This window comes from Mytilus edulis, unplaced genomic scaffold (assembly GCF_963676685.1).
Source record: "Mytilus edulis unplaced genomic scaffold, xbMytEdul2.2 SCAFFOLD_151, whole genome shotgun sequence".
Lineage (NCBI taxonomy): Eukaryota > Metazoa > Mollusca > Bivalvia > Mytilida > Mytilidae > Mytilus > Mytilus edulis.
Genome location: NW_027269194.1, coordinates 23761 through 51717, shown reverse-complemented (window position 1 = coordinate 51717; position 27957 = coordinate 23761). Strand labels below are relative to the sequence as shown.

The 27957-nt window shown below is 31.9% G+C and overlaps 2 protein-coding genes and 1 long non-coding RNA gene across 3 annotated transcripts in view; all 3 read left to right on the top strand.

Annotated features, from left to right (window-relative positions):
* The window catches only part of LOC139509668 (uncharacterized), a 38842-nt gene extending 25728 nt beyond the window's left edge, over positions 1-13114 (top strand). Inside the window, exons 8-9 of the mRNA XM_071296232.1 lie at positions 310-381; positions 3598-13114. Coding sequence (XP_071152333.1) covers positions 310-381; positions 3598-6134 — 2609 coding nt within the window. The 3' untranslated portion in view covers positions 6135-13114. The remainder of the gene's footprint in view (positions 1-309; positions 382-3597) is intronic.
* On the top strand, positions 6704-7473 carry LOC139509665 (26S proteasome non-ATPase regulatory subunit 10-like). Its single transcript, XM_071296231.1, has 2 exons — positions 6704-6790; positions 7135-7473. The coding sequence occupies exons 1-2, from the start codon at positions 6704-6706 to the stop codon at positions 7471-7473; spliced, it is 426 nt and encodes a 141-aa protein (XP_071152332.1).
* Positions 13115-23839: 10725 nt separating the features above from the next.
* LOC139509667 (uncharacterized) lies at positions 23840-27048 on the top strand. The gene is made up of 3 exons (XR_011661791.1): positions 23840-23995; positions 25479-25704; positions 26765-27048. It is a non-coding gene; the product is annotated as an uncharacterized lncRNA (long non-coding RNA).
* Positions 27049-27957: the final 909 nt, after the last annotated feature.

Below are 27957 nucleotides of genomic sequence, written 5' to 3'. Positions count from 1 at the left end.
TATTAAAACTGCAAAATAGTATATAAAACAATCATACATTGTGTTAAAACCCCGTTTCAAGATTTGATACAACAGTGACAGCATTTCAGTATCAACATTTTAAAATCAGTTTAAAAGGTTAACGTCAGTTAAAAGGTAATTGCTTCAGATCTTCAATATAAATTGTTTCATACAAGCGCTTTTTTGCTTACAGTGAACAACATGAAAAACACTGTATAATGGCTTTATTTGATAGCAAGACCGGTGAACTTGTTTCAAAAAATAAAATCTAAGGTGTAAAGCAAAAAATGCATTGAATTTATTTTTTAGATGTGCGTGTGACCAAAATAGAAGTATTATCACCTGATGAACCTGAGGAAGTTATCCCTAAACACATACTTGGTAAGTTTTAAGATGTATGTGTCCAAAATCATAATTGGTTATTAAAAGACATTTTTTTAAGGATTATGCAAACATTAAGCGATATAATTACTTCACATAAATACTAATGAAACATCAAACGAAAATAGGGGTCATCATATTTTTGAAATACTTCGCTGTTAAATACATTTTTTTTTCTTTTGAGCTAACAGCAAACATCTTTTTTTTTCTTTTGAGCTAACAGCAAACATATCTCTATAAAATGATAACAGGATAAATTAGTTTCAGTTAACATACAATGATTAGTTAATGTTATTAGACTTCAAGTCACAATGCCATATCTTGATTGGCTAATATGAGGGCAATGGACTATATCCCATGGGTGAGCAGGTGACAATTTTATTTTAATGTCACCCTCTCGTCCAGACCAATCAAAAATCGATTATTTAAAGGACAATAAATTGAAATTACATTAAGTTATTTAAGACAATGCTTAAGTTCTACGTTTTGGCTCAGATTCTATTATTTGACTCTCAAAATAAACAAATAAAACATCTTACTTCACTATAATCCAGTAACGTTGTTATATGTTTGATTTCATAGAAAATACTTTGAATAAAGTTCATCTGTAATAGACAATAATGATAGAACCTTCAATCTATGAAATTGAATAACACATAGCTGAGAGGGTCTTGTACCCCTCGAAAAGGCATTGTGTTCTCGGGTACCAATCTGCTCTATCACCCTCTCAGCTATGTGTTATTTGTATAGAGATACTGAAAGACATTCGAACAAAAATGATGTTGAAATGTTGAAATCCCCGAGACTAGAGAGAGAAGAAATCTAAACAGACCTTTATGTGATGAGGTCTTTTAATGTCATAATCAACCTATCATTTCACTTTAACTGACTTATAAACCGTTCAAAAAAGTGCAGAAGCCCTACTTTTAAGCCTTAAAATAACAACATAGGATAGTTTTATAATATGTAAAGGTAAATGTATATTTTGAATAAATATGTTCCCACGTTTCAATATAACGATTTTTTATTTTTTTAATGACAAAATCCAAACCGTAAACAGCATCATGACCAATCAATTTCCTGCACAAAAAGTGCTTGTTATATATACTACTCTACATGCATACACATACAACTTGATTAGTTAAAACTTGTATTGTTTGTGTTTTTCAAATAGTAAAAAACAATTCCTGAACACTTCAATGAATAAAATCGTATATAACAGACTAAATAAATCTGTAGCATGCAGTTATTTGAGTTTGAGTTGATAGTTGGTCTCGTGGCAGTATAATTGCATATTGCGAGCGGGATGTATATTTAAGATTAAAAGCAGTGTCTAGTCGGCTGGGAGTATGATGTATCCAGTAGGGTGGTTTTTTCCCCTTCATACTGTTAGCTTGTGAACTAATACGTTAAAGATCCAGCGTGTCGGTCTAGTACCATAAAGGTTAATATTCATAGTATATTAACATTCATTTTATTTACCATTGGTAGTCATCCATTTGCATAATCCATTTTACCGTCACTGTCCATTTCTTTCTACAAGTCTATATAACACCTTCATCAATTTTGTATTTTCTTCGTTAAAAACCGAAAAAAACATACTTTCGAATAAAAATATTGATATCTCTGGACTTTTCGCAGCTTCGTCTGGTTGAAAAAGACATGTCGTTAATCCGATGTCTAGTATAGTAGTAGTCTTACGCTATCTGTACATTAAAGAATCAGGGGAAAACGACGAACGCGCAAGTTAAATGATAGAAACCTCTAAACAACCACAAAGGTCAGCTAAATCTCAAGTACGTTAAATGGTTGATTTTAACACATTTTGCGCCTTTTGTAAGGACAATTAAAGATAAAAAAGTTAACATACTAGTAGCAAACCAATTAGTAAGACAATATATAAATATTAAATGAAACATTAAAAAAGTACCTGATCAAAGTTGTGTCGATCAGTCTAATTGATTTTTGCTTTTATGACAACTATGCCAGACATATCAAAAAAACTAGACACATCTTGTCACCTAGACGAGACTACCGTCGTCGTATATTGAACGTTAGAGGTATTGCCTCTCAATGAAGATGTTTTTCTATTCAACCTCTCTCCTGCTAGTTAATTTGCTTGATATAATACAATATAACCTCTGGTGTGGACTACATTATTAAATGTTTAACAAAGAAATTCAAAGAGATAACTTATGCATGTTATGAAAGAAATGCAAAAATGTACGCTTAAAAGTCAAATATATTGTACACATCATAATTAGAAAATTGTTTGAGAAAATATTACCTTAAGACTAACAATTATACCTAACTTAATACAGACGACTAGTTCATTGTTCTGTTTGGTGGCAAATATGTCGTTCATAGAGAGATGCAAAGTTAATCGTTTTTAAGTAAATTACAAAATTGTAAAAGTGACATTTTAATATGATATAGCATTGGCTAGAGGTTAATTGTATGCCGTACCTAATTAAAGTTGAACAATGATGATCAAAAGTATAAGTTTAGCTATTAAATCCCCGACCCCACCACACTGTTTCGCAAGGTATACGAGTGCCAAAAACAAAAACGACAATTATTTACAATCAATAACAGCCATTATAGGTTAATAAAATGTGGACTTATTTTAAAATAAATTCCAATTCCAGTCAACATTTCCTAGTTCCGTACAGGTTTGTATTTCCACTCAAATTGCGTATGCAATCAATTCAAAGCACTTGATTCTAAGCGGGTCCGTCTAATTAGTCATGTACGATTATCTTTTAGTAAAATGAACCTCAACTTAAATACTTACACGGGATAACAAGTTCGAGATACAGTAGAAAAACAAAAGGGGACAATTAATAAATTATGTCGTCCCAGGTATCTTAGATAATTATAGTGCGTTGAATAACAAATAAAAAATGCACGAACTGTAGAGTAACTATCAAAATAAACTCTGTCAAATTAATCAACATTTCTAAAGCCATGAATTTTTATTAATTAGATCATGGTGCTATGTCTATATAGATATTGTACCAATTGCTTAAGATTTGTGTGAAAAACTGACATTTCAATAAATATTAGTTTAAATATATGAGACTAGTTATACAAGAGAATTCCAGTTTGATTACTTTGTGTCTGCAAGTTCAAATTGTCATTCGATTATAATTCTTATATGTACAATCAAACTAAATTATGGCGTAATCTGTTTTAAATGAGCTTTTATACTTGCAGATCAGTTTGAACGACGCTTGAATCAGTGGAAAGTTGATGACGAACAATTTGTCAATATAACAGCAGAGAAAAAAGTGATGGAACATATTTTGAAAGAAAGTACAGTTACAATTGTTGGAAACTCGGGGACTGGAAAAACTTTTCTGTCACGTCATGTTGCATTGACGATGATGAAACAAGGCTATATCATAATTCCATGTGATAACCCTGGTGATATAAGACAATGGTTTAAACCTGGAAGAAAAACATTATTTGTATTTGATGATGTTTGTGGTCGGTATATTCTTAACCAACAGATTTACAATGATTGGAAACAAAGACTCGATCATATCACATCTCTTCTCAAAGACAAATGTTGTAAAATTATGGTAACTAGTAGACTAGATGTATATAAAAACGAACAGTTTGGTAAACTGTCTATTTTCAAAACATGTAGTATTGACTTAAGCTCGGAAGAATTTAAACTAAATGCAGCTGAGAAATTGAATTTAGCTAAAGTGTACTTCAAGGACAAAGCTAGTAAAGTTACGGAATTGTCAGAAAAGTATGAATTTTTCCCACTTTTATGTAGTTTGTATCATAAACAACAATCTCAGAAAGATGTAAACCTTAGCGATTTTTTCAGCAATCCATTTGATATTTTTCGAAATGAACTTAATGACTGGTATAGTGAAGGTAAGGCTGGTAAAGTGAAATATTGCAGCTTGGTACTTTGTGTTATGTTTAATAATACATTAAGTGAAGAAAACTTCAACACAAAAAATAGTAAGATAGGGACAGTTCTGGGAGATTTATTTGAAGAATGTGAACTGAACAAAGGAACGCCAATAAAACGTTTACAGAAATCACTTGAAACATTTGAAGGTACCTATGTTGTCAAGGAAGGTAGCATATATAAAATAATCCATGATAAATTGTTTGATTTTCTATCCAGTTATTTTGGGAAGAACATGTTACAGCTTTTCATTGATCATGCTAGTCCTGAGTTCATAAGCGAACGGTTTTTATGGAAGGCAGTAGATAATATGGATACAGATAAAGATTTTGCAATAGGAATACCTGATAGCTTTATCAATGCATATATAGATAGACTAATAAAGGATTGGGAGAATGGTTTTGTATTTAATGTATTTACTAACAAAAACATGAATTCTCTTAAATTTACAGAAACGTTCATGAGCTGCATAAACAAGATTGACCAGTCAAAGCAAGAAGCACTTGCATCTATAGAAGACACTGACTTTAATTATACAGCACTTATAATAAATTGTTTGAGTGGTGTTGGTAACCTAGTAGAGTGGTTGATAAGTAGAAAAAGTGTCATTAATCATTGTGGAGAGTATGGTATATCCCCTTTGCATAGTGCATGTGATAACGGAGATGTTGATATTGTTAAAAAGTTGATCCAACATGCAGCAGACGTCAACCAGTGTGACAATTATGGTGAATCACCTCTGTATATAGCCAGTCTGGAAGGACATGCTGATGTTGTTAAAGAGTTGATCCAACATTCAGCAGACGTCAACCAGTGTGACAATGATGGTGAATCACCTCTGTATATAGCCAGTCAGGAAGGACATGTTGATGTTGTTAAAGAACTATTACAACATTCACCAGACGTAAATAAATGTAGTAATGATGGTGTTTCGCCTTTATCAAGAGCTTCTTCTTTCAACAAGACAGAGGTTGTAAAGGTACTTCTTCCGTGTGATGAGGTGGATATCAATCTATGTGATAAAGACGGACGTTCTTCACTTTATTGGGCAAGTCAACAAGGACATGTTGATGTTGTTAAAGAACTGTTACAACATTCAGCAGAAATTAACCAAAGTAGGATTAGTGGTTCATCCCCTCTGTTAGTAGCAAGTCAACAGGGATATTTTGATGTGGTTACAGAACTTTTGCAATATTCCCCAGATGTAAATCTATGTATGAATAATGGTACATCACCTCTGCTGGTAGCAAGTGGAAAAGGACATGTAAATATTGTTAGACTTTTGTTACAACATTCATCAGATGTAAATCTGTGTAGTAATATTGGTACTTCACCTCTATGGCTAGCAAGTAAAGAAGGACAGCTTGATGTTGTTAAAGAACTGTTACTACATTCAGTAGAAATTAACCAAAGTAGGAATAGTGGTTCATCCCCTCTGTTAGTAGCAAGTCAACAGGGATATTTTGATGTGGTTACAGAACTTTTGCAACATTCCCCAGATGTAAATCTATGTATGAATAATGGTACATCACCTCTGCTGGTAGCAAGTGGAAAAGGACATGTAAATATTGTTAAACTACTGTTACAACATGCATCAGATGTAAATCTGTGTACAAATACTGGTGTTTCACCTCTATGGCTAGCAAGTAAGGAAGGGCAGCTGGATGTTGTTAAAGTTTTATTGCAACATTCAGCAGACGTTTATAAATGTGACATTAAAGGACGAAGCCCTCTTAATGTTGCCCGGGAGCATGGGCACAATGAAATAGAATCATTCCTTCGGAAAACAAACATTAATTTTACAACGAAAGATTCACTATGATGGATTGTTTTCGTAATGATTGATTAGAAGCTATCCCATAAACACCAGATAGTTTGAGTTGTATATTTATTTATTCATACGTATTAAGATTGTGTCTGGATTTATTCTATTTTTAGGCTTTAGCTTTTGTGATGAAATGGCTTATTGTTGATTATAAAAAGAAAATCACGTATTTTCACGAATAAAAAAACATTCAATCCGTGCATTTGCAACAACTGAAATAAAAAGTTGTGTCAAAATGTGTATATTTACCAATAAGTGAATGTAGTTATTGGCGGAATAATGAATCGATTTGGAGAAATTACCAATTGTTAGAATACTAGTATATGTTAAAAAAAATGTTACTACATTCAGTAGACGTAAACAAATGTAATAATAATGGTGAATCATCTCTGTATATATCAAGTTAGAATAAACATGTTGATGTTGTTAAAGAACTAATACAACATTCAGCAGAAATTAACCAAACTACGAATACTGGTTCATCCTCTCTGTTAGTAGCAAGTCAACAGGGATACTTTAATTTGGTTAAAGAACTTTTACAGCACTCACCAGACGTAAATCTATGTATGAATAATGGTGCATCCTCTCTGTTAGCAGCGAGTCAAGAGGGATATTTGAATGTGGTCAAAGAGCATTTACAACATTCACCAGAAGTAAATTTATGTACGAAAAGTGGTTCATCTCCTCTGCTGGTAGCAAATGGGAAAGGACATGTTAATATTGTTTAACTACTGTAACAACATTCATCAAATGTAAATCTGTGTAGTAATATTAGTTACCCAACTCTGTGTCTAGAAAGTCTGGAGGGACAGCTGGGTGTTGTTAAAGAACTGTTACAACATGCTGCGTATGTCAATCAGTGTGACACTGATGGTGATTCGTCGCTTCATATAGCCAGCCAGTCAGGGAGGACATGCAAATATGTTTAAAGAACTGTTACAACATTCCGCTGATGCAAATTGGTGTAGTTATACTTGTGTTTCACCTCTATGGATAGCAAGTAAGGAAGGAGTTGGATGTTGTTAAAGGACTGTTACTACATGCTTCAGATGTCAATCAGTGTGACAATGATGGTGAATCACCTCTTTATATAGCAAGTAAGGACGAACAGTTGGATGTTGTTAAAGATCTGTTACAACATTCAGCAGACGTTAATCAGTGTGACAATGATAGTGAATCACCTCTGTATATAGCAAGTCAGGAAGGACATGTTGATGTTGTTAAAGAACTGTTACAACATGCAGCAGATGTCAATATATGTAATGAAGAAGGTGATTCACCTTTATCTATAGCTTCTTATTTCAACAAGACAGAGGTTGTTATGATACCTCTTTAGCATATATGTCAATATATGCTTGAATGATGGCACACCACCACTACAGATTGCGTGTTTTAACGTGTGTTAAGATCAATGTTGTAAAAGTACGTATATAGTCCTTTAACAGTTGAAATTGATCTCTTTGATAATGGTGGACGTTCATCCCTTTATTGGGCAAGTCAGCAAGGACATATTGACATTGTTAACGTAGTGTTAAAACATTCAGCAAATGTCAATTAATGTAGGATCGATGGAAGCAGTCTATTACAGATTGCCTGTTACAATATGAGAACGGATGTTATTAGAGAACTTCTAAAGGGTGAAGACATTGACCTTGATCATTGTGATAATAATTGATGTACTTCACTTCGTTTGGCAAGTAGGCAAGGACATGTAAATGTTGTTAAAGAACTGTTACAACATTTAGCAAATATTAGCATAGGTGACACTCAAGGTAGAACACCTCTCCGTATAGCTCAGGAGCAAGAACACGTTGAGGTAGAAGCGTTACTTTTAGGAAAACGGTAATTTCCCAATGATGATCTCCATAGGACATCGGACAACACTGAATACAATATATTGCGAGGACAATGAACATTTAAAGGATTCATCTGTTTTCTTTAAATGTTCAGGACTTTCCCATTACTGAATATAATAACTAATACAATGTTGTTGAGTGGAGTTTCAGATTAGATTTGTTTTATTAACAGGGCAGTGTGTATCCATATATTATCATCAATAACTATATGCAAAGAATTATACTGTTTATTTCCGTTACTTTTTTTTGAAGGGGTCGTGGTTGGTGATTGGGTTTTATAGATAATGATAGTTTGCCACCTTCAATTATGTTTGTTGTAAAATTACATTTCATATGACTGATCTGAGTGCACACAATTGCATACATAAAATTCACATTATTGAAGTGATTTAATATATGGCAGGTTTGGTTTTAATAGCTGTGCAGTTGTGTAATCAGTTGAGATCAGTGCTTTGTTGCATGATGTACAAATATTCATACATTTTACTCAATGTTTAATAATAATTAGTATTTATTATGCTCAAATTGTGATTTATGCAATATTTCATATTATATTTCATGTAAAAAGGTGTTTACCTCAAAATTTGTATTTTGTGCCTCAATACTTTTTAGCTCACCTGGCTTCTCTCATCACTTTGCGTCCGTCGTCGTCGTCGTCGTCGTCGTCGTCGTCGTCGTCCGGCGTCGTCTGTTAACTTTTACAAAAAATCTTCTCCTCTGAAACTACTGGGCCAAATTAAACCAAACTTGGCCATAATCATCATTGGGGTATCCGGTGACCCAGGCATACAATCCAAGATGGCTCCCATGGATAACAATAGAACAAAGGGGTAAAATGCAGTTATTGACTTATAACTCAAAAACCAAAGCATTTAGAGCAAATCTGACATTAGGTAAAATTGTTTGTCAGGTCAAGATCTATCTGCCCTACAATTTTAAAATGAATCGGACAACCGGTTGTTGGGTTGCTCCCCTGAATTATTAATTTTAAGGAAATTTTACTGTTTTTGGTTATCTTGAACATTACTATAGATAGAGATAAACTGTAAACAGCAATAATGTTCAGCAAAGTAAGATTTACAAATAAGTCAACATGACCGAAGTGGTCAGTTGACCCTCTTAGGAGTTATTGCCCTTTATAGTAAATTTTTAACCTTTTTTCGTAAATCTTAGTAATCTTTTACAAAAATCTTCTCCTCTGAAACTACTGGGCCAAATTAATCCAAACTTGACCCCAATCATTTTTGGGGTATCTAGTTTTAAAAATGTTTCTGGTGACCCGGCCATCCAACCAAGATGGCAGCCATGGCTAAAAATAGAACATAGGGGTAAAATGCAGTTTTTGGCTTATAACTCAAAAACCAAAGCATTTAGAGCAAATCTGACTGAAATAAAATTGTTTATCAGGTTAAGATCTATCTGCCCTGAAATTTTCAGATGAATCGGACAACCCGTTATTGGGTTGCGGCCCATGAATTGGTAGTTTTAAGGAAATTTGCCGTTTTTGGTTATTATCTTGAATACGATTATAGATAGAGATAAACTGTAAATAGCAATAATGTTCAGCAAAGTAAGATCTACAAATAAGTCAACAAGATCAAAATAGTCAGTTGACCCCTTTGGGAGTTATTGTCCTTTATAGTTATTTTTTACCAATTTTTCGTAAATTTTGTAGTCTTTTACAAAATCATCTCCTCTGAAACTACTAGGCCAAATTTTACCAAACTTAGCCATAATCATCATTGGAGTATCTAGTTTAAAAATGTGTCCGGTGACCCGGCCAACCAGCCAAGATGGCCGCCATGGCTAAAACTAGAACATAGGGGTAAAATGTAAATGTTGGCTTATAACTCTGAAACCAAAGCATTTAGAGCAAATCTGAAAAGGGGTTAAATTGTTTACCTAGTCAATATTTATCTGCTCTGAAATTTTCAGAGGAATTTGACAATGGGTTGTTGGGTTGCTGCCCCACAATTGGTAATTTTTAAAGAAATTTGCTGTTTTTGTTTATTATCTTGAATATTAGTATAGATAGAGATAAACTGTCAAGAGCAATGATGTTCAGCAAAGTAAGATCTACACATATAAGTCAACATGACTTAAATGGTCAGTTGACCCCCTCAAAGAGTAATTGCCCTTTATAGTCAATTTTTAACAATTTTCATTAATTCATAAATTTTTGTAAATTTTTACAAAATATTTTCCTCTGTGTAACTAAAGGTCCAAGTTTATTATAGATAGAGAAAATTGTAAGTAGCAAGAATGTTCAGTAAAGTAAGATCTACAAACACATCACAATCATCAAAACACAATTTTGTCATGAATCCATCTGTGTCCTTTGTTTAATACATGTATGCACATAGACCAAGGTGAGCAACACAGGCTCTTAAGAGCCTCTAGTTTATTTGTATTTGCTACAAATATTTAGATGAATTACATGAATGAATGTGAATCATAGCCGGTTTGCAGTTGATGCGATGAGGTTGCATTATATTTTCACCGAATATCGTTCTCATATTTTTTTGTTTTCATGAATTGAAAAACTTGGTTCATTTAAACAATTGCACAAATTTGTAGAGAGAATAACTAGATGCAATTGGCTATTTTGACATCCCTAATATTCTTGATAGTATGTTTATTTCTTATGGACTGTTTATTTGTTTGTGTTGTTTGGTAGCTGTCACATTTTCGTAAACTCAATATATCTTTTTTCATTAAGATTCGGACTACAATCGTTCATACTAATACAGATAAAACTCTTTCATATGTTCAAGACTCATTGCAATGATTTATATCATGGAGGAAATTATAAATGAAGACTGCTCATAACCCTATATTGTATAATAGATTTTATTTTAAAAAGAACGTCTTTTGTATAGGTCCGATTTAACATGAAGAGTTATATTTTGGTTTTTTTTCTTCAAAAAGCTGTCCTTACATTATGCTTTCTCAAACCAGTCCTTGAGTATATCTTCCATTTGTAATGCAAGTATAGGAGTTTAATAGAATTTGTACATTTAATCTATATAGAACTTGATATAACATGCGTTATTTTCTTGTAAATATAGCATGTACATTTTTGCCGAAGTAACTGTTTTTTAATCCCATACTTTATATGCCATTCCTGTGCTTATAAAACATGTACCAGATGATTGATATTTTAACGGTTTTTTAAAACGATGTTAAACATTTGTATTTACATTTTTGTTAACATGTATGAGATGATAATCACTGTTATTAAAAACGATGTTAAACAATTGTATTTAGATTTTTGTGAACATATATATTACTGATATTTAATGTTATTAAAAATGATGTTAAACATTTGTATATACATTATTGGTACATGTTAAAACTAATAATCATTTTTTTTTTGTTATTTTTGAGTCCCCCTCCTTAAATATGTAAAATGAGTAGCCGTGACATGTATTTCCATGTAAGCGTTCACAGAAATATTGCGGTAACAAACAGATACTTTACTCTGAAACTTTGTATATAGGTACATCTAAGAGACTCCAACTTTTCGCTTTACAAAAAAAAGTCATATGTCATATATTGTTTGATCGAAATACTTTTGGTATTGTATAAGTGCTTAAATCTCGATCTATTTCCTACATACTTTTAATTTTTAACCCTGTTTGCTAGGATTGCCTATTTTTGAACCCTGTAGTCTAACATTGCCTAGGTAAATTTTAAAATTGTTTCTATACACATTGAACGACAAATCTATATGACGTATAAAATGTTCTGACGTCAGACACACAAATCAATGAATGTGTTTGTAGATAGATGTTTTTGTGTTCTGTAAAATTGTTCCTTTTAAAATTGCTTTACGATGATGACTGATGTACCCATATTTTAACTATTTTATTTATTGTGTCTGTTTAGTTAACGCATAAATGTAAATATAACGGAATTTGATGAGACTGTCATCAAAGTGAGAGGGTTAGCGCTATAAAACCAGGTTTAATCCACCATTTTCTACATTTGAAAATGCCTGTACCAAGTCAGGAATATGACAGTTCTTGTCCATTCGTTTTTGATGCATTTTTTTATTTGATTTTGCCATGTGATTATGGACTTTTCCGAATTGATTTTCTGTAAGTTCAGTATTTTTGTGATTTTACTTTTTAATACTTGGTAGACATATGGATTGGGGATAACGTCAAACAGGTCAAACATTAGCCGTTATGACTTTTATTTAATGCTTTATTGATATTTATTTTGTTTAATTTACGAGTCGAGATCTCGCATTATACACATCATCTGTAAAATATATAGGGGTTATTTCTGTTATTTACTGGTAAAGCTGTTATATCTAAAAGTTATGTTTTATAGTAATAAACTGTTTGTGATAGGTCAATCTGATGTTATATTTAACCATGTAAGTATAGTATGCAGATGTAAACCAAAGAATTTCAAGGTATTTACCACGGGGTATCAAACATTCTTGGCACACCTGCATATTTATAATCTAAGGAATATATGTGATCAAGATAACATTTTCATCACACAAAAATGATTTTTTGAAACTTAATGTGTACGCTAGTAGCTTATTTTAGTATAATTTATAGTGTAATATATTTTTTGCTCATTTGTTCCAAAGATCGCGTGTAAGTCATTCCTATCACGTGCAAGTGTCGTCCCACTTATGTCATTGTTCTTCGTTATTATCATTTTCAAAAGTATCTTAAAGTACCCGCTCGTATCATTAAAATATTTAAAAATAGAAAAAATCTTATCGGAAGTGTTCCTTATGTCGTAACTACAAACCCGTTCACCTTTAACGAATGCAACCTAATGAGTTAGACTATTTACCGGCTTTGTAATAATATGAACAGCACGACGGGTGCCACATATGGAGCAGGATCTGCTTACCGATCCGGAGCACTTGCGATCACCTCAGTTGTAGGTGGGGTTCGTGTCGCTTGGTCTTTTGTTATCTATGTTGTGTTTTTGTACTTATATTTTTCTCTTTGTCTTCATCTGTTTTTTAGCCATGGCGTTGTCAGTTTATTTTCGATCTATGAGTTTGACTGTCCCTCTGGTATCTTTCGCCCCTCTTTTACAGAGGTACAAATGTTCAGAATATGAAGAATATTTCGATCCAATCTGACCACAAATTTGGATAAACTTTAAATGAAGATTTCTACCATATTGGTATATTATCATTTAATTTAATAGTATAATAGATGAAGAGAAACTATAATAGGCAAAAATCAACAACAAGACAAGATCTTCAAATTATTCAAATGGCTCAAAATGTCATTAAATGTTATATTTGAGTTATTGTCTGTTATCTTAAATTATAATAGGTAGTTGCAAAAACAGTTGTAACTGGCCATCATCATTAGAAAAAGATGTCAGACAAATTAGGCAAATGTCCAATGTGTGTGTTTTTTACAATAGATGTTGTCCTGTAACGATATCTTGTTTTTAGCAATATCTTCACACCCATAATAAACAAAGAAAAACTGGTGCAATGAAAAATCGTTAAAGAAATGTAATTTCATTACTTATGCATTACTGAAATCCTCAGTCATCACATATTAGAGTACTTATCCTTCAATACAGATGTTTTATTGTGAAAACGTTATAGTAGATATATTTTATCTAAAGTCATCATTACAAAGTCAAAATCTTTAAGAATTAAATGCTCCAACTCGAAGGAGTTTATCCCTCAAATTGATGACAAATTAAAATATTTTCACCTAATCACAAAATATATTTTTCTTTTCATCAGAAAACTATAACAGGCTGAGAATTTAAAGTGCAATAATGATAACCAACACCAGTATAAACGCCGCAATATGATCTAAAATAGTTTATCGGCTTCTAACAGAAGTTGATGTTTCAAACACACTTTAAATCTATGTCTTTAATAAATTTTACATTGTATCAGTTTTATATATACCAAACAGTAAAAGATGAGCGATACAGACGCCTTAGATCTTTTTGTATGTGATCAACTGCATATTAGCTAATAAATCATTATGATTTTTTTTCTTTCATATTTTTTTTAATCAGAGAATGGCTTTCAACATTCTTTAATCAACTGAAATACATGATAAAAAAAAAATATGATTAGACAATTTGTATGTCTGTATTCACGCAATGAAAAATGTATTTCAAATGGTTAACTTAGATAAAAATGTTGATCTTTTAATATCAGTTAGTCATATTTCGGAATAATTGTGATTGAATAATAAATGTATTTAAAGAGAATTACAAGTACCTTCAAATTGTGAATGATTTTTGAATGCTTAATAAAATTATTATCATATTTATGACTTCTTAATTTAGATTAGGAACAGATGGTGTCATAAGTTGCTATCATTTGGTCTCGACATTGCGCATCTGGCGGCGGTTTCAGTAAGCTCCTAAAAAATAATGTATTTGTATGCGGTAATGGATGTCACTCTTCACTCCGAAATATATAAATGAAAATAAAACACACACGACTTACAAGGACCGTAGATTTTCTGGGCCAGATTCAAAAATGCAGCGGTTGTAACATGTTTTGGATGTGTCAAACTACCTCATATACATCTAGCTAATGTGGAACAAAGTATAAGGCCAACTATATGAAATATTTTGTATGTTGAGTCTGGCAGAAACTACTCACTCATAAATGTGATGAATATTTTCAACTCTACTTCTTGACGTTAAGGCAGTCTTGATCATCGTCATTATTCATCACCAACTCTTCTGGGTGTCTCTTTAAATGAATTATTGCCATTTATACAAAAGCCGTTACGTATTCATCACATTCACACGAAACTAGGAAACCACTATTACAAACCTTCATTCAAGCTAATACAAACTTACAGCTATCATTTCAGCTATTGCATTTCAGATTTTTTCAAACCAGTTTGCATTACAAAGACGAAACAGAGAAATTTGGGCATATCCTTTATCATAAATTAGTTCAATCGAAAGTACCTCCATCAGTCTTAATAAATCATTTCTTATACCTATACCAAACCGATTGCAATTTACTTCTGAAATAATTCTATTAATTGGAAACACAACTTCAAAATACTGATTGATTTAGTCGCGAATTATGCTAGGCAACGGGCTAAACACGAGATAGAAGATGTAGATACTCTTTCCGAATGACTAAAGGCTGTGGAGTCGATGATACAAATTAGAATTCAGAAACTGAATAGGGCTATCAATACCCATGCTACGTCAATATTTAAGACCCAAATGATGCAAACACTTGTCCGACCTCCATGACAAATATATTGTAATACCCGTAGATAATGCCCAAAACAACATCTTTTGTGTGTGTAAATATCATTACATTAACTGCTTGATAAATGAATTATATATTGACAATTCACTTGTAAACTCACGTATACCCTCACGACACTTACCAAAGAGGAAATCCTGGATAATCCTGTGTTCTAGGTTCGTTTAGAATTTCAACCAAAGATGAAGAACTGGATCTTCCATCACTGTATCGGATACATAACGACATGAAGGTCCTTACAAACAACGGTATATTGCTGAACCACGAAACCTCTATCTAAATCATTAACATCAATGTTGTCAGCAATCAAAGCCGGGCTTCATAATAATTGCACATTAACGAGGTGGCGTGAATCAGATGGAAATATTAAAAAATTCTACAGATCTTTTAGAGTACATACAATCTAAGACTCTTTGATCGTACATAGTATTAAATAATTTTACTTTTCTAAAACTTTACACAAGAATTCCCCATTCCAATCTAAAAGATGCATTTAATAGATATGGTATTGGTTTGTTTCATAAAAAAGAATGGCCAACGTAGATACAACTATCTGGTCTTAGGGGGGGGATTAATACTACTTCATATATATACTGTGTAAACATTCACTCTGATTTTAAGCAAACAATTCTCTGAAACTGACAATATTAAGATGCTTGATTTTTTTATTGATAACATATTTGTCACAATTGAAGGACCTGTTTTTTTAACAAACTATCAGCAGTCCCAAGGGTAACAAGTGTGCCACTCTTCTAACCGATTTGTTACTTTAATTCTACGAGACCCACCCATACAGGATTTTTTTAGGAAGAAACAAAAGAAGTTATCAATATCCTTTAACTATACTCTCCGCTATATAAATGATATTATCTCACTAAATAATTTCAAAATTTGGCGAACAAAAGACACGATTTCAGCTTTCAAATTGTGAACTTTCCATTTCTATGCAGCAAAAGACCAGCAGCGCCTGCATACGGAGTATACAATAACCAAATGATTATTATTCCCGTTTTTCCCGAGCTTGTATAGCCTCTCATGATTTCCTTGATAGTTGGTAAACTATGGTTATGATCTAATATCTCTAGAAGAAGAAATATGCTCTTTTTCTAGAAAAAGAAAATACTACTCATACGAGAATTTAATGCAAGGACAGCAAAAAATCCAGATTATATTGAAGTAGACTCTTCTCATATTAACTTATTTGATGGCAAAAATGTTCTACCAGATTGATACAAATCTGATAATAAACTTGATGGAAGAAATCAATATTCAACTCTAAATACACAAGGTTTAAATTTATTAGAGCTGTGCTTATCTTCGAGACTACGCATATTAAAATGGTAGATATGTAGGAGATTCCCTTGGTTATTTTACTTGTATGTCAAATAATGGTTATAGTACTGTAGATTATGCAATTGTCAGTGAAATACTTTAAGATAAAGAATTTTACATAATTTACAGATCATGTACAGATAGAACTATTTATAGACTGCTTATTAAATTTTGATAAAAAGAAAGTATTAGATGAAAAAATGGAAACAAATGAAATCTTACAAACGTTTCGAAAATTCTAAAAATGTATTAGTTGACGCATTAATAAGAGAACATGTTAAAAGAGAAGTAATAGATTTAGAGTTAAAAACATGCAAAGAGAACCAATGTTTGGTTGAGGAGTATACAAATAAATTAACTAATATTTTGGAGGAGATTTAAACTGCTGCTTTAAAACTATTACTAAACATTATAAACTCAAGAAGAAAATAAACAAACAAGCATGGTCAGATGAAGTAATTTATGAGACTAAAAGAGAGGATATAAAATAAAACATAGACCAGACCAAAATGTTTTAAAACAAAGATATTTTCTACTTTGTAAACAACTAAAAAAAAGCTGTTAAAAAGAAGAAGGGGGATAATAAACAAAAGATATATGACTTATTAACAAATAAAATAGATAAAGACCTAAAAGAATATTGGAAAATATTAAAATCATTAAAATTAAAAGATGATGAAGAAGAAATGCCTGAAATTTATCAGGAAGAAGAAAATATAATTAAATAATCAGGGAAATCCTCCAACCGTAAATATTGAGTTCCAAAAGAACATTGAAACTATTTTAAGTAACCAGGAAAAAAATTGGAATTCAAAAAAGAAACTGATCAACCCATTACCGTTGAGAAAAAAACAAGTAATTTCACAATTAAAAACTGGAAAATCAGCAGGACCAGACAGAATTTTAAATGAAATTATAAAATATACATATCCAGTGACAGGAAATTTATTTCTTAAACTTTTTAATCTGATTTTCAAATCAGGTAAATATCAAATACGTGGAAAAAATATTTTGTGATAGCTCTTCATAAATCAGGAGATCTTAATGATCTAAATAATTACAGAGGTATTTCTTCAATTTAAATGTCTTTCAAAAAATTTTAATGCAATTTTAAATAACAGATTGAATAAAATTATACATGGGCAACTCAGTGCAAATCAGTTTGGTTTTTGAGAAAACCATCGGACTTCTGATATCATTTTTGTATCAAAATCTTTAATTAATAAATACATTCATAAAAAGAAAAAAAAGGTTATATATTTGTTTTGTTGACCTTCGTAAAGCATTTGATTCTGTGTGGAGAATAGGTCTTGTGTATAGATTAGTGAAAACAGGTCTTGGAAAACATATTTCCAATGTTATAAAAGAGCAAGATAATAAAACAGAATCTTCAATTAAATATAAAAGTCAATTTTCTAAATATTCTAACATTTCAAGAGGGGTACAGCAAGCGGACTCATTGAGTCCAACATTATTTAATCTTTTTATAAATGATGTAATCAAAGAGTAAGATAAAAGAAATTCAGATCCAGTTTCATTAGTTTCTTCAAATATTAACTCTCGTCTATTTGCAGATGATCTTCTTTTAATATCTGACACTAAAGAGGGATTACAAAATAGTTTAAACAATTTCAGTGCTTTTTGTGATAATTGGCAATTTAGTGTAAATGTAAATAAAACTAAAACTATGATGTTAAAGCAAAACTGTTCCAAACAGCTACCTCATTTGCAAAATACAAATATATTTCAATATCAAACACAAATGAGTATAACTTTTTAGGAATGTTGATTAAAAATAATCGAAATCTTTCCACAGTACTATAGATCTAACAAAAAAAGCTAAAAAAAGTTCTCTTTGCGATGAAGTCATATATTAGTTCATTGAATAATATACCAGTTAAAGTTGCAAATAATCTCTTTGATTCATAAGTTAAATAGTTATCATAGGTACCAGGATTATAATTTAGTACGCCAGACGCGCGTTTCGTCTACATAAGACTCATCAGTGACGCTCATATCAAAATATTTATAAAGCCAAACAAGTACAAAGTTGAAGAGCATTGAGGATCCAAAATTCCAAAAAGTTGTGCCAAATACGGCTAAGGTAATCTATGCCTGGGATAAGAAAATCCTTCGTTTTTCGAAAAATTCAAACTTTTGAAAACAGGAAATTTATAAAAATGACCACATTATTGATATTCATGTCAACACCGCAGTGTTGACTACTGGGCTGGTGATACCCTCGGGGACGAAACGTCCACCAGCAGTGGCATCGACCCAGTGGTGTAAATAGTTATCAAAGGTACCAGGATTATAATTTAGTACGCCAGACGCGCGTTTCGTCTACATAAGACTCATCAGTGACGCTCATATCAAAATATTTATAAAGCCAAACAAGTACAAAGTTGAAGAGCATTGAGGATCCAAAATTCCAAAAAGTTGTGCCAAATACGGCTAAGGTAATCTATGCCTGGGATAAGAAAATCCTTAGTTTTTCGAAAAATTCAAACTTTTGTAAACAGGAAATTTATAAAAATTACCACATTATTGATATTCATGTCAACACCGCAGTGTTGACTACTGGGCTGGTGATACCCTCGGGGACGAAACGTCCACCAGCAGTGGCATCGACCCAGTGGTGTAAATAGTTATCAAAGGTACCAGGATTATAATTTAGTACGCCAGACGCGCGTTTCGTCTACATAAGACTCATCAGTGACGCTCATATCAAAATATTTATAAAGCCAAACAAGTACAAAGTTGAAGAGCATTGAGGATCCAAAATTCAAAAAAGTTCAAAATTTATAAAAATGACCACATTATTGATATTCATGTCAAAACCTATAGCTTTATATAATTCAGAAGTTACATTTTTAGACTCCTATATAACATTTTTAGAGCTCAAAAAGACCAAATAACACTGGAAAACAATTAGGCCCCTTTTATTCCATTGATGAAACACCTATAGAAAAGTTACACGTGCAGTTTGGTAAATATAAAAAAGAAGTTGTGGTATGATTGCCAATGAGACAACAGTCCACAAGAAACCAAAATGACACAGACATTAACAACTATAGGTCACCGTACGGCCTTCAACAATGAGCAAAGCCAATATCGCATAACCAGCTATAAAAGGCCGCGATAAGACCATGTAAAACAATTCAAACAAGAAAACTAACGGCCTTTTTATATAAAAAATGAACGAAAAATAAATATGTAACACATATACAAACGACAACCACTGAATTACAGGCTCCTGACTTGGGGCAGGTGTAAATATACACTTGGTATAAGAAAACCTTAATCAAATTTAGGTGCAAGGGCTGATCTGGGGAGACTTCCTCTGGAACTTAATATTAAATTTCCATCTATATTGTATCTTATTAGGTTATATCCTGATGAAATTAATCCTCTCTTAAAAGACTCCTTTATTTTGTCTCAAAACTTAGACTCGACAGGAATTCATTCTTGGTTCTCATATGTAAAACATATAGTAAAAGAAATTGGTATGGATTTGGACACTTTGAAAACATATTCCTCACAAAAGATAACTAAAATTATAATAGAACAAATAAAATTAAAAGTGAAGCATTTTTATGAAAAAAATAATAAATGATAAACTATCAGATATGGATAACAGCATACTCACAATTTATAAACATGTAAAAATAATTAATACAGAAGAAAAATTTAACTTGCTCAAAACTTGAATTCAGAAAACTGATAACAAAATTTAGATTAAGTGACCATAATTTATTAATAGAAAAGGGAAGATACCTTGAAATACCAAAAGAAGAAAGATTATGCAAAAACTGTAAACAAATTGAAGATGAAATTCATTTCTTTTTATATTGTAATAGAAACCATAATGATAGAAAAGTTTATTTTGATTTTGTGATAAATGAGAATATCCACTTTCTAAATTTAAATGACATAGATAAAATAACATATATTCTCAACCCAACTTGACACATTCAGGTAAATAAGCTAGGATCCTTTTTAAAACAGTCTAATGAACTGAGGATAGGAGACTCTTAAAATATTTACTTTAATTGTGTATATTAATGACTTGTTGTTATTTTTATTTTCATTTTGTTATGTTGTGTCATACTATAAATATGTAGTTGTATGGCATTAAAGATTTGAATTGAAGAGTTCCATATGGTCAGTTTAAATTTTACCGACTCCATCACGAGTTGGTTGACCTTTAATGGGATATGAGTTTTACAGATGATATCTGATAAGTAGGCTTTTTACAGAGTTTGCTTATCATTCTGGAGCTCCTTAGATCAACATAGGTTTTGGGTGGGTATGTATTGCTTAGTCTTTAGCTTTCTCTGTTGTGTCTCTCTGGTATTTTTCGCCCCTCTACTAAATTTCATTTTCCTTGGAGTTCTATGTTAATTTCCTTTTTTATACTTTCTACTGTCTTTTGGTACCTTGTTAGGGAATAAACTTGCATCTTTTTGCAGCTGTCATCCAACAGTTGCTTTTTATACGCCCGTCAAAATTAGACGGGACATATTATGGTATACAAATGTCCAGCGTCCGTCCGTCTGTCTGTCCGGAATAAACATGTCGCACTGTAACTTGAGAACGACTTATCCAAATTTCATGAAACTTATTATAGTTGTTTCTTATGATGGTCGAATGATCTGTATACTTTTTGGTTATAATAGGATAAAAACATTTTGAGTTACTGCACTTTGAAACTAAAACAGGGGTGTGTTTTTCTCACATGTCGCACTGTATCTCAAAAATGATTTTTGATTACTGCTTAAAACTTTTACACACTTCTTAGTTATATTAATCTTAAGATCTGAATACTTTTTGGTGATGATTCACAATTTCATTTTTGAGTTATTTAGTATTTTGTTAAAAAGGGGGAGAGTATTTTTACATGTCGCGCCGTATCTCAAAAACAATTTATGATTGTTGCTTAAAACTTTACACACTTATTAGTTATATTAATCTTAAGTTCTGTATATTTTTTGGTTTTGATTAAAAAAATTATTTTAGTGATATTTAGATTTTTGTAAAAAAAAAAAAGAGGGGGAGTTCACATGTCCCGCCGTATCTCAAAAACAATATATGGTTATTGCTTAAAACTTTTTCAGAAACTATTTATGATTATTGCATAAAACTGCCACACAAGGCGTCAGGCGTTTCATTCGCTCATGGCGCAGCTGTTTATTAAAATAGTAATGTATTCATGAAATAATATTTAGATGTTTTCTTTACTCAAAAGGGTGTAGACTTTAATTACCTCTACTGCAAAGTCCGGTTTTACCTTATATTAAAAAGGCTTATGTCACTCTGGTATGGCTCGGTTTGAAATGTTACTATTATTGCTTCCATTCTTTATTGTTTTCGTAATACTGTTTTAGCCTCTTTTTTAATAAATAAAATATAAAATGGACATGGGGAATGTGTCAAAAAGACAACAACCCGACTAAAGAGCAGACAAAAGCCGAAAGCAACCAATGGGTATTCAATACAGATAGAAATCAACCGGAGGCGTGCATATGCTGACTTTTTAACAAAAATGTGTACTAGTTCAGTGGTAATGGACGTTACCAAACTTCATAATTTATAAATGAACTAGAAATTGAAAAATCATACAAGAACAACAAAGACCAGAGGCGGCGGGGTTTAACATGTTTTTTTTTTTTATTTCTCAATGTAGAAAAAGCAAACACAAGGTAATATGCACAGTATAACTCTGTTCTAAAGAAATATAAAGCAACTAGCAGTTACTGATAGGTCAGCTCCAGACCTCAACTAAACTTATTGTATGAATACCAATACTGGCCACAATAGTATACCGCTGTTCGAAATTCAAAAATCCATTAAGACAAAACTAATTCGGGTTACAAAGTAAACTGCGGGAAACACATCAAACGCCAAGCAACATACAAAAACATAGAAACGAACTATTTTATAACAACTGCCATTTTCCTGACTTGGTACAGGATATTTTGAAAATGAAATGAAAAATTAACCCGGGACAAGTGTGCAGCAGTAAAACATAAGAACAGATAATACACAAATGTCTAACTTTCTAAAACCGTTAGAAGATACATTTGTGGTAACGAAACAACTGCCGTATTGAGTTACCAGTTTTGCAAACATCATGATCATAAAAACCTTAATCGCAACTACAGATACGGGCAGAGATAACAAGATGTGAGGCCAAAGAAACATAACCGACAACAAAAAAAATTACAACTAACTAATGTTTTGCAAAAAAGGATTTCATTTTCATACAAAACTATCCTTAATCTGTTTTTATATTCAGCTTTTTTAAATAAGTTTATTATTTTGTTTATGATTTCAGTTGTATACATAACAATAGAAGATGTGATATGATTGCTAATGAGACAACTCTCCACAAGAGACCAAAATTACACAGAAATTAACAACTATATGTTATGTCACCGTACGGCCTTCAACAGAGAACAAAACCCATACCGCATAGTCAGCTATAAAAGACCCTGAAATGACAATGTAAAACATTTCAAACGAGAATACTAACGGCCTTATTTATGTACAAAAGAATGAACGGAAAACAAATATGTAACACATCAACAATCGACAACCATTGAATTACAGGCTTCTGACTTCGGGCAGGCGCATACATACAGAATATGGCGGGGTTAAACATGTTCGTGGGATATCCCAACCCTCCCCCTAACCTGGGACAATGGTATAACAGTACAACATGTGTATGTCTATTGAATCCTTATGCTTCATATATTTCTATAAGTATTCAATTTCCACATTATATTTATATCAAAGATACAAATCTCGGTTTTAAAAGTTCGTTATGAAAACAAAACACAATAAGTATTTCAATATCAAAATTGTACGACAAAGAAATATTCTTGATGTTTTAATACATTTTATTTATTTATATATATATTATCATTTGTGAAGGTTAGTTACAATACCATTTGCAATAACTAAGAATCAGTCTTTTATGTTAATGACTCAGTGCTATAGTAAGTGACGGACATTTTAATTGAACAACGTCCAAATTTAGGGAATGTTCAATTTAGTTTTCATAGTAAACGGTTGTTTATTTTGGCTGCGAAAAGACTAGGTGAAAATAATTTGACATGATGTTATTTTCATGTAATAACAAATGATATTAATGTGTTGCGGCTGAAATTTTTGTACTATCCTGTTCATAATGGGTGAACTAAGTATGTTTGTTAATTTAATGTTTTTATTTTAAAAATTGAGTTACGCACGATGTTTAGCAATCTAGTAAACAATTTTTTAAATAATTTTTAAAGAAAACAATGACTAACTGGTATAAATAGAACATGCAAGCGGTCAAAATACTAATCTCTTCACATTGATATTGAATATGAAACTCTTGCTTGTTGGGATTGTATGCCTTTGTCTTTATGGTAAGTTTTCTTTCATTTTATAATGAGAAAAGTTGTTTTCTTCAATATCCATACACAAGATGTATTGACCAGAATAAGGTGACAGTAGTTTACTAATGTGCAAACCTCGGTAAACGAATCGAAAGACAACGTTGATTAAAATTACTAGACACAAAGGAAATGTTATTTTGATTGTCTGGAAATCCGTCTCATTTCCTCCATTGATGAAACGGATTTCACTCCCACTTTTTAGTGGGATTCGTGTTGTTTCTTTTTTTTTTTTTTTTTTTTTTTTTTGAGTCTGTTTACTCCTTGGTTTTGATTGTTATTGTCTCTCTTTCAATATGTTGGGTTATAAAGTATAAATTAATTATGAGTGCCGATAGAACAAATGAGAACAAATGAGGATTCAAACTTAGAACAATACTTTTAAAAGTTAGTTCTTAATATTGAAATAACGTATTTACGAGAAAAATATTCTAAAGTAGAGATTTATTATTGTTTAATTCAGCTATATCGATTATGTTTCATTTTGCTACGTTTGTTGTCGTCTATACTAGAAGTCTGTCAATTTAAAACGTATCAACCGGTATCATTTACTTTAACGTATACACATATGCCTATGTAGTCTGAGATTACTCTGCCGCCAACGACTGTTTTGCCAGACAAGCTGGGGCCGTGGGACGTCAGAGCCCGTCCCATATCAAAAAGTGGATATTTGCCCGTTCAAAATAATAAATTTTACGGACGCCATCACGAGTTCGTTGACCGTTATGGAATAACCGTTTCACAAATGATATCAGATATGTTCATTACGTCGTTTATTATCCCCTTCCCTTTCATGAATGTGACCTACCGAATTAGACTTTACCGGATTTGTTATCACATAAGCAACACGACGGGTGCCACATGTGGAGCAGGATCTTCTTACCCTTCCGAAGCACCTGAGATCACCCCTAGTTTTTTGGTGAGGTATGTGTTGTTTATTCTTTAGTTTTCTATGTTGTTGTTTGTTAGTCTTTTTTTCATTTTTAGCCATGGCGTTGTTAGTTTGTTTTAGATTTATGAGTTTGGCTGTCCCTTTGGTATCTTTCGTCCCTCTTGTATATAATTTCGGCTGCATAAAATTAATTCTTGACTTCTCGAAATAAAATTTAGTATACAACAATGGAGGTATCAATAGTTATTTCGTTGAAAGTAGTGCTGCCTTTTATATACATATCAGGAATCGAATGTTCAGTGGTTGTTGTCTGTTTGTGTGGTTCTTAAGTGTTTCTCGTTTTTCGTTATATAGTTTAGATCGTTGGTTTTCCCGTTTAATTGGTTTTACGCTAGTTATTTTTGGGGCCCTTTATGGCTTGCTGTTCGATGTGAGCCAAAGCTCCGTGTTGAAGGCCGTACCTTAATCTATAATGGTTTCTTTTATAAATTGTTACTTGGATGGAGAGTTGTCTCTTTGGGACTCATACAACATCTTCCTATATATACATATGAATTTTTTCAGGCATTGTACTGAGTTGTACAACATGTAATTTACACAGTGACGACTGTTCCACACATTGTGAAAGTGGAGGAGCTCCCCATTGTCATTATCATAATAGTACCACTAACTGCTGTTTCTGTGAAATTCCAATTGAATGTCATCCAAGTAATGCTACGGTTGCCTGTCCTTCAAACTGCATTTGTGAACCAGAAGGAGAACATCATCACTGCATGTGTCCACAATAAAGGTAACGAGAGGTTAATTGATAAATCAGTCGTATTAATATGGTGATGATCATTTAAACAATTATAGTTTTTGGAAAAAAAATCACACTTCCCACTTTTTTCTTTTCCTCATCACTAAGATAAATCTTATATCCCCTATATTCCACAACCTATTTTTTACACTGGTTCTACATAACAAAATGACTGTACCAAATCAAGAATATGACAGTCGTTTGCTGTATTTGAGCTTTTGAATTTGCCATTTCGTTACGGACTTTCAGTTTTGAATTCTCCATTGAGTTCGGTATTTTTGTTATTTTACTATTTACTTATACCCCAATAAATGTTGATTCCACTGTCAAGAGTAGGAGTCTTTATCTCTGTCATTGTTTTTATTTTAACGCAAATGTATCATCATTCTAGTTTGAAAATTATTTTCTTTTCTTTATATTTAAGCACCAAGCAATTTTCTAAAATACGATGTTGTCATACTTCCTCTTTTTTTATTGTTATTCCGTTTTCTGTAATATTCATCACGATTCTCATATCTCAAATTCTCAATTACACATACAACATCATGATTTAATGTTTGTTTCAAAACATTGAATTTGCGACGATAATCATAAAATTTGAGTTGGAGGGGGAAATAAAGACATAAACAGTAGTATACCGATGTTGTTGGAGGGGGAAATATAGACATAAACAGTAGTATACCGATGTTCAAAAGTCATAAATCCGTGGAGAGAAAACAAATCAGAGTTACAAACCAAAACCGAGGGAAACACATCAACTATAAGTGGAAAACAAAGGATCCCTGAAGTGTAACAGAAATACACGCCAACATACATAGAAACGAACTATTTGATAACAACTGCCATATTCCTGACTTGGTACTTGAAAAATATACAGACAAGAAACGACATTGTCTTAGCACAAATAAATGATAAACTAGTTGAAAAGTATTTTAAACACAAACATGTAAAATAAAATGGTATAGTTTTAGGATTTGCTGTATTATCATTAATGTATTATTATTATTATTATTATTATTATTATTATTATTATTATTATTATTATTATTAGGTGATCAATGACAGAACTGGATACACACAGATTCAGACCCACACCAATGTTATTTTCAAGGATCGATCTTTTCAATTATAGACAATTATTTATCATATTATTTGTAACTTTTTCGATAATCTGTTAAAAGTTTTGAAATGAAAGTTTTCTAATTTATTTTATTATTTTGCAGAAGCCGGGGTTACGTTTGAGAATATTCTGGATTAAGTATATAATGTTTGGTAGTTTAATTGTATTTATATGTTGATACACATTAGGATGTTTCCATAAAAGATTTACTTGCCGATATTCTTATTTTTTAATATACTTTTTCGTAAGACAAACTGTCTTCTTCCAATCAAACTTATCTTCTCGGTCTGAGTGACAATATAATTATCCAGTGAAAGTCGTCTTTCAATGATGATAACTGCTATGTTGTTAATGAAAAACAGCAAAGTCATAGGTCTTATAGTAAAAGGAAACACTGTTTCAAATGTATGGAACATCAAACTGTTATAGCACCTCCTGATTCCTAATTGTCAGTAATAATTGTAAATAAACTCATCATAGATACCAGGGCTAAATTTTGCATATACGCCAGACGCGTATTTCGTCTAAACATAGCTGCTTATCAATTTTGGCGGCAATTAGTAACATAGTAAATCTTGTGCAGCAAAATGGTTATTATCAATGTTATAACAGATTGCAAAAAAACAATATATTTCTCCTTAGGCGACAATTGTTAGTCTTTTTCGAGAAACAGACGTTCAAAATTATTTTTGTAAAGAAATCTTGTATTTTAATATTCTGTTTTAAAAATTAAAGCCAAATAGTATCATGACCAACTTCCAACAGAGCTTTTTTATGTTATCCATGCCCACCGTCATTTTGCACCAAATTTATGCAATTTTGTAAGCCTTTTCGAATAATTCTGTAGAAAATATTTCAATATGTTTCAAAATTCATATTGTAAATATACACACTGCAGTTATTCATAGATAAATAAAAAAAATATATTGTACCCTTACATCCAATCACAGCGCTTCTCATTTGATTTCCTTCACCTGCCATGAGTACACCAAAAGCCAACCTAATGCTTGGAAAATGTAATACTACTATTTTTCCTTTACTGTGACATAGGATATAAAGAATTCTTATTACACCATTTATGCAATACTGGGGTATTGTGAAAACTGTGGCTATAATAAATACTT

Excerpts from the sequence above, each read along its gene's own strand:
- LOC139509665 (XM_071296231.1), top strand. The coding sequence starts at position 6,704 with ATGAATAATGGTGCATCCTCTCTGTTAGCAGCGAGTCAAGAGGGATAT. Across the intron at positions 6,791-7,134 it reads ATTTACAACATTCACCAGAA|CAAGTAAGGAAGGAGTTGGA; the intron begins GTAAATTTATGT and ends CTCTATGGATAG.